This window comes from Necator americanus, chromosome II (genome assembly GCF_031761385.1).
Source record: "Necator americanus strain Aroian chromosome II, whole genome shotgun sequence".
In the NCBI taxonomy this organism is placed as follows: domain Eukaryota; kingdom Metazoa; phylum Nematoda; class Chromadorea; order Rhabditida; family Ancylostomatidae; genus Necator; species Necator americanus.
The window spans coordinates 3,728,289-3,736,290 of record NC_087372.1 but is presented as its reverse complement, the minus strand read 5'-3'; the positions used below and the strand labels follow the sequence as shown (position 1 = coordinate 3,736,290).

At 38.7% G+C, this 8,002-nt stretch overlaps 2 protein-coding genes across 3 annotated transcripts; both read right to left on the bottom strand.

Annotated features, from left to right (window-relative positions):
• On the bottom strand, nucleotides 1-1,062 carry RB195_016784 (uncharacterized protein; the record flags this gene model as incomplete). The annotated part of the gene is made up of 2 exons (XM_064183487.1): nucleotides 1-170; nucleotides 1,014-1,062. 2 exons carry the CDS (start codon nucleotides 1,060-1,062, stop codon nucleotides 1-3), a joined length of 219 nt encoding a protein of 72 aa, XP_064039368.1.
• Nucleotides 1,063-1,181: 119 nt separating this feature from the next.
• On the bottom strand, nucleotides 1,182-7,800 carry RB195_016783 (uncharacterized protein; the record flags this gene model as incomplete). Of its 2 annotated transcripts, none has more annotated exons than XM_064183486.1 (6): nucleotides 1,182-1,311; nucleotides 1,722-1,906; nucleotides 1,962-2,166; nucleotides 2,237-2,340; nucleotides 2,456-2,552; nucleotides 7,793-7,800. In XM_064183486.1, the coding sequence occupies 6 exons, from the start codon at nucleotides 7,798-7,800 to the stop codon at nucleotides 1,182-1,184; spliced, it is 729 nt and encodes a 242-aa protein (XP_064039366.1). The 2 variants fall into 2 exon arrangements, with proteins under 2 accessions (XP_064039366.1, XP_064039367.1); XM_064183485.1 differs by lacking the exon at nucleotides 7,793-7,800 and adding an exon at nucleotides 6,567-6,640.
• Between the last annotated feature and the right edge of the window lie 202 nt (nucleotides 7,801-8,002).

The following is an 8,002-nucleotide window of genomic DNA, read 5'->3' as shown; positions in this document are numbered from 1 at the left end:
CTATTCAGTTTGTTGTTCATGTTTGAAGTTCTTGCTTGATGGACGTCGTACAATATCGAGTTTTGGAAAGGAGAGAGGAGGAGTTTGATAGGATATGCATGAGATCAAAAATCTCGGATCAATTAAGGCTTTTGATAAAGACGAGGTTGTCGAAAAGTCAGGCCAAACAACTAAAATTTCACTAAAATATGGTCAATAAACAAGAAAAATAAATGCAGTCTCTAATCCGAAGAGCAGTGGGAATCAAATGTCGTTGATTTGCACGTTACGGTAGTACAGAATTCATGGTAGCCCACTAGATTTGTGTCGGGAATATTTCCGTTATTAATGGAGCGGCATCCTTAAAGATATCTATCGTTCGTTTTTTTAACAACGATATTTCCGATCATCTTTCACTTCATTTCCATAGCTATAACGAAAGTAGGTTAAGTTGCAAAGGATGTCGCTGAAAAATCCCCTTTTGTGAAGCTGAAATGACCCTCGAGAGCGATTAATAAATACTTTATGGCGCCTATGTTTTTTTTGTTCCTATGTTTCGAGCGGATGCAGAGCGCCTTCAAGATCCTCTATAAAGAGGAAGAGGACGTATGGCGTAAATGCGTTGCGGCCATCAAGGCATATATAGGTGCGAATCAATCGCTAACACGATACCGTCGCCATATAAACGGATTTTTTCTTCATATATACTTCATCCATTTGAAAAGTCTCTGTTAAGTAAAGAAATATGCGGAGCATTAATGAATTTGTTGAGAAGATTGTCGTTTTTCATCTTTATTTATATGTATGGATCATCAACAATTAATTAACATTCATTTCATGTGCAAAGAAATTTCCGAACAATTTTGATGAGAAAACTGTTGAAAATGAATAAATCTTGAAATTATTAAAAGTAGAAAAAGCTACAAACGCAACAACGCAAGATGTGAATAACTTATCTGATAATTTATTTCAAACTACAAATATCTTTCAAACGTTGTAATGATTCTAATTTCTTTAAACTGAACTGAATTTACCACAATTTGCTCGATCAATAAAATAGCAAACGAATACTAGTTCTTTCATGTGGGGAAATATAAGAAAATTTCATAGGTGGAAATGAAAATCAAATAGAACTATCAATTACGGCAATATGACAAAGGGTATCCATCAAGTGAGAATGAAATATGGATGCAAATACTAGTTTAGACCTTGCTCATCACCGTTTCTCCTCCAGTCGTCTTAAGTTTTAATAATGAACCGCTTTCTGGTCGTTTCGCTTTGTTTATCGTCCATTCGTGAAGTTTCTCGGCTATCCACGGCATTGGAGTCCATCTGACACAGAAGGACGTTTTAGTGTCTCTAACCGACTACAGTACACCTACTCAAATGTGTTAAAGGCATCACCCCACGAATCTGAGGTGGTGCAGATTTCAGGTAGAGTATTCGTATACGGGATCGTAGATTGCGGAGAGGGAGGTGATTCCGTCCATTCCTTCCTAATTGCCGTAAAAAACGGCCCGGAAGATACGGCTTCATTCGTTTTGGCGCACCATTTTGTACAAGAGGTTCGATTGGAGCGCGCCAGCCTTGTGCGGCGCTGCATCTTCCGGGCCGTTTTTTACGGCAATTAGCAAGAAATGGACGGAATCACCTCCCTTTCCGTAGTCTCCCATCCCTTATACGAATACTCCACCTGAAATCTGCACCACCTCAGATTCGTGGGGTGATGCCTTTAATCTTACGTCGAATGATCTGCTTTTGGCATCCATTTCCTATTCATAGGTGTGTCCAAAGTGATTGGAAGAATTGCTAGGACACACGAATCATCCGGCAATCCTGATCCTTTTTCAGCTAATGAAGCGGTAAGTTGATGCACGGCTGCCTTCGCCATACCGTAGCCTATCATCCCAGCAGTGCCATGGGTAGCCTGGAAATTTGCCCGATTCCTTCTACATTGGGACTCTGAATTCTCAATTTCGAACCGCTAGCGCTCCTGTGAACTGCAGCACACCACCGGGTTTCAAGTGTTTTGCTGCGATCTTCGCCGCAATGGCGCTACTCCATACAGATTGCTTCCACATGAGATCTGCATTCTTGATGAAGTCGTCTGAATCAGCATTGCCGCCAGCCCAACCACCAGCCACACAAAAAATCCCGTCTACTGATGAGTCCACGGCTGTAGCAATTCTGAAAATAAGGTAGAATTTCAGCAATTAAGAAATAAACAGCTGGGAAAGTGAAAAAAATTAAAGCGCACCCATTTAGAATGCTGGCCTCTTGCCCTACCCAGTCTTCCTTAGGGTCAACCACCACATTCGCATCCGCAGCCTCATTGGCGCTCATATCAATGCTCAGAGTCCACTAAACAAAATTAAAGCGACTAGATCAGTTTCTATAACGATACCACTATTACGCAGATAAAAAATCGGACACTATTCGGCTTCTAAGAAACTAAAACTGCCAAAAACGAACTTACAAAGTCATTCTTTTTGAAATGTTCAACGACGGCACTGCCAAGGGCACCACGACCACCGTAAACAATCACTTTCCCGGCAACCATATTAGTAGCAGCCCTGAAATTATAGCATATCTACTGATGGTTGAGGACACCTTATTCAACTCAAACAATAAACGTTTCAAAAAATATTATGTTATTTCCGTAAGTAAAATATTCGCGACGTTTCTTTTTTTTTCTTCTACGAGCAACCGGAGTGACATCTGACGGATTCGAGGGAGAAGCTTGAATGGTCCCTGATCAACATCCTTGATAGGGTCAGTAACAGTGAAAGAAGAGATAAGATTAAATTACCGTACAAATTCGTACATTGGGCATTCGCTTAGATTTTTTTTCATAATAAACTCAGAGTACTGTAAGGCTCGATGACTAGAGGGTGACTAGGCAGGAGCTACAGGTACATTTCAACGAAAATTAGCTTGAAGCGGAGTACAAACACAAGGAAGTTGCGTAAAGATGAATCGCTCCATATCTGCATACCTCAACTCAAGTGATATTGATATATTGACCTGAAAGGTCAGAAATATTTTGGTGACCGTACCCAGCGCTCACCCAGAGGAAAGCTGCGCAAATTTCTGAGAAAGGTCAGGTTTAGAGGTCGAAAAGGTGTGTAGGCAAGCATTGGGCATTGATAGCCGGTGATAAATTCGAAATTACCGACCACAGATCCAGAATCGGAAGAGAGACAAGACGATAGAAATCTCAAGTATCGCGTTAGGAGTTGAGATGGTTTTATGCAGAAAAAAAAACTTTTTATTGAGATTAATGCTAAGATAATGGAGAGTAAAAGCAAAGAGCATTCAAGTTACCAAAGCGAGGAAACAAACGCCAAAGTGATATTCCCGAAGGTATTTGGTCAAAAATCGATAGAACAAAGCGTTCGGTCACAGGTGTTCTGTGGTCGCTCAATTTTAATTTAACATAATCGAAATACTGCACATACACGGAAAAAAGGTCCCATTCGAATGCAATTAAACGTACTCTGAAGAAGAGAAGAAATGAGGAAGAAGCAAGAAAGGAAGGAAAAGCGCGAGATAAGCGGCAGCAAAAGAAAAAAATTCGTTAAAGATAAAAAAGAAGCAAAGTGTCGTATTTCTATTACTTTTATTTAATCTATTCATTTTACTTGTTTTTATTTCAACTATGTTGCAAACGCGAAACAATAGTGATGAAAAAATAAGAAAAGAAATATATTGCGCAGATACATAGGAATTTAGAAATTGTAGGGGTGAAATATTTGTTTGGATAGTTTGCAACCTTCAGACTACGGTAATTTCTCAACTATGAACCTGGAACTTTTTCAGATTCTTCAAACACTTTCGCTTAGCTTCGTTCACATACTTAGGTGATTAGAAGCGTTGAAAATCGTGAAAAATTCAACATTTCAACTTTTTCTCTGCAACTGACGAATAATCGGTGAGAAGTACCTATTATTTTAATTGTATATACATGTATTTACTTGTTTATTTACTGTTCTACTCGCACGTAAACATAAAGCCTATAAATATGTATACAATCCACCGACAACATGATGAGTTTTAGCGCAAAACTTATGAAAGTTACGGCGATATGAGAAAGAAAAATAACAGAGAACATGCTTTTAAAGGAATAAATATCAAGAAAATTACTAGTTAATCACTAGTTTCTTTTTAAATGTACTATTCCAGCTACTTAGCTTCATGGAGAGTATAGTGAATCCGTTAATAAAATTTGTTAGAAAATTAGAAAATCTACCTATGTATATTGCAGTAAGAACCTATTTCTTAATTACTGCTAGCTAATGCTGTAATTAGCGTGGAGATTATTTTCGCAGCCATAAAGAAAAGGAGAGGGACCTAGGACCTCCTCTCCCCTCCCTCTCCCTACAAAAAAAAATGTTCAAAAAAAAAAGAAATGAAGAAAGAAAAATCAACATCATCATCAAAAAGAAAGCATAGCAAAAGGAAAAACTAGGAAAGAAGAAAGCGAGACGGACACGGTTAACATCGGAAGAGCAATGATACCACTCACACTGACTGAACTACTATGTAATGGTCGCCAGAAAAAAAAAATCAATGACAAGGTCGTTCTCTCCGTTCTCCGGTGGGTTTAGCGGCAAATAGACTACACTTTTCATAGAAATTCCACTTAATTAATTTTGCTATGCTTTCTTTTTGATGATGATGTTGATTTTTCTGGCGTATCTTTCTACTAGACTACAAATGTTTGGTACAGAGAACAAAAAAAAATCTTGAAACGGATCAGCATCTCAATTGGAACAGTTTGAATAGTTGTCTGTTCTCGCAGAATAAAGAAAAAGTTCGTTTGTTTAACGGCGGCGAAAATGGAAAAAGGAACATAAAATCATGAAATAGAAACCAGTAAGCATCTCCTTTTAAATTAAATATGAGATATTTTAGTAAAAAATCACTGATTGCAATGTTTACGATCATGACCAAGTGCTGTCGTTTCTCTATAACTTGTGAACGGTTAGCATTTTAAAGAAAGTATCAAAATTCTGCGACAACATTACGGAACTGCAACAAATAAGTAGAAATGAAAAAAATGACAACAATGCATATTTTGCTCTTCGAGAACTCGGAAGATTTTAGGATTTCAACAAAAACTCAGAAGATATCAACAAAAACAATATTCTTCAAAAAAGGAGAAAAAAAAAACTTCGCTATGATCCCTTATAGTTATCATTGATACAGGATTTCTTATCATTTCAAAGAAAACGGCACCAGACTGAAGATCATTCATTTCTGCACGCAATAGACGTATGATAACAGTAAACAACCTTCGCAAGATTGGAACGCTGCAAACTGCGCGCTATCTGTCATAGGAGCACTATTAGGCTGTCACCTTACTTCCTGTCGTTGCTGGACCGACTGTGGCGATGAAATCTGCATTCCTAGAAGGTATTCATTTTGAGGATAGAAAACTCCTCCACATCTGCGGGTACCTTAGCAATCGATACCAAAAAAATGGTCGAAAGATCAAAAAATGAAGACACCACTGCCCGTTGGTCATCAGCAAACATCATTGGTAGTTCACAAAGATGAGGGAAGAGAAAAATGAGTCAAGAAGAAGAGGGTTAAAATTTAGTGAGGGAGAGAGGAGGCAACTAACACTGCTCTAATCGACTTGCACTTTGGCGGACGAAAAAAAAACGCCACGAGAGCAAAATCCATTCTTGAAGGCATCACTCCACGAAGGTGGTATGGATTTCCGATGGCTAAAGACTACACGGGATCGTAGATTGCAGAAACGGGTGGGATCCCGCTTATCTCTTCCTAATCGCCATTTAAAAAAACGGCCCGCATCATCGAGCATTCCGGGGCGCTATTTTCTACAACGAGTTCTATTGGAGCGCGCCAGCCTTGTGCATGCGACGCACCTTCCGGGCCCTTTTTTACAGCAATTAGGGAGAAAAGGACGGATCACCCTCTTCCCCACAATCTACGACCCCGTAAATGCGTAACCCATCTGAAACCCGTACCACCCCATATACGTGAGGTGACGCCTTTAACTGTCAAATGCGGATTGTGGAGAAGTCATACCTCAAGCTATTTTCGGTTCTGTTCAAAGTACTACATTATATGACTTAGCTATTCACATCCAGTAAACTTGTTCCGAGAGTTTAGTGAAGTCAAGGCATTAGTAGTTTTAGCTCCATCTTCCTTATATCTCTCACTGGCTTTAGCCTACAAGTCAAGGATTCTCGAAGACTAATGCTTAGGTTTTAGGGCCCGGGCCAACCCAGCTATTCACTTTCAGTGATGACTTGTCGATTTATGGAGTATCGTCTTGTAAAATGCCCCTCAAATGAATGAATGGGAAAGACGTCTGACAGTCGAGAACGGTCTTTGCGCTCTAATAACGTTTTACGCGCTGAAGTACAAATCGATTGGAGCGGCGTTGAGTGTCCCAATGCTACCCGGGAAAGGAGTATTATTTTGAAAAGGAGAGACCTCAGCTCGATTTTTGAATGTTATAACGTAAAGAAAACTAGTACATCATACGAAAAAGCAGATTAGAACAAAAAAAAAAGAACGAGCCAGCTGCAACCACAGAAACATGGTATACTTGCCTGGATGGTCGATCCTTAACTAATTCTTCTGTTCCGTCAACGTTTTTATTTGACTTTGAAGGGCAGCATCCCATTTCTATCCAACACTTTCGAGCACAATAACAACACGAAGAAATAAAGTCGCAAGTAGGAATAAAATTTCTCTCGATTGGTTACGCTGGCTTACAAGTTGCGACATGGATAGCCAGGGCCGCTGACTCAGTCTCAGCTCCTTCAAAATCCCTTATTCCATAAATAAAATCAGGTTAATTGTCTTTACGAGGTTGAGTGCAACCTTCTTCATATTTATGCCAAAAATTTCTCTCTAAATAGAGCCCTTATTGTGATTTTGCTAAGTGGATTCCCTCGACTTTGCGACTTTTCCACTGTAGTGGTCGTAATACGGTACCTGAGGAAATTTTTTCTCCTTCCAAAGGCATAGTTAGAAAGAGTGGGTTATTGACGGTACTTCGTTTCTTTTATTTTCTCCATATATTTAATCTATGAGTGTATTAGTTCCTCTGGTAGGAAAATGTAAGAATTTCAAGAAACTCTCGAAGAAAGAGTAAAGAAATTCATCAGAAGTCGGCTTTGTTCGTCGTAAAGAAAAAAATACGGCGGTGAGAAACGAAGTGCACCTTCAAGACAAAAACCATGACTTTTCACTGTTTTCCAACATCCAAAATAGCTGTAACTATTACATTTTATCATACCGAACATCACAATGAAACAAAAAACAGTTGTTGTTTCACTTTCTTTTCTTCATCCCACTTAAAAAAGAACATACAACTGAATATATAGAGCTTTTGTGAAAGACTGTACAAAAAAAAATTAAAGTTACCGCTATGATCTGGGTTCCAGGTCAGAAACTCAGGACTACTTTTCCAGAAACAAAGAAGTAGCTGTATGGAAATAAATGGACACAACAAGGCTAAGGAAGGAAATAATTGCATGGATCGATAGGAACCGAGCTGAGATACCTAATAGGAACCAGATAAATAGAATACTAATGCAAATTTGGCAGCGCTTAATTAATGAACACAAAGCAAATATCAGAGTATTGCGGAAAAGTGAAATTTATCATATCATCCCTGCCTGAACCATGCAAACTGTGAAGAAGCACAGCGTAAAAGTAACACTTCTCCATTCATCATATTTTCACCACTTTTTAGCGACTAACAACACCATAATCTGTTAGTTTTTTTTCCTAAATTCGTTGAATCAAAAATATGAAAAAAAAAACATACCTTATCATGTTTATGGCTTACGGTATGCGGTGGAGCCCTTTGTTTGCGTCCCATCTACACTTTATATTCTACGTCTTCACGATTTCTGTGGATTGTGCAACAACTATTCGCCTTTTGTGATTAGTGCTGTTTTTCTCCGGTGAAAGTAACAAGCCACATTTCAGACATCTGTTATATATATATTAGTTGTTTTTTACTCTTTAGAAGGTT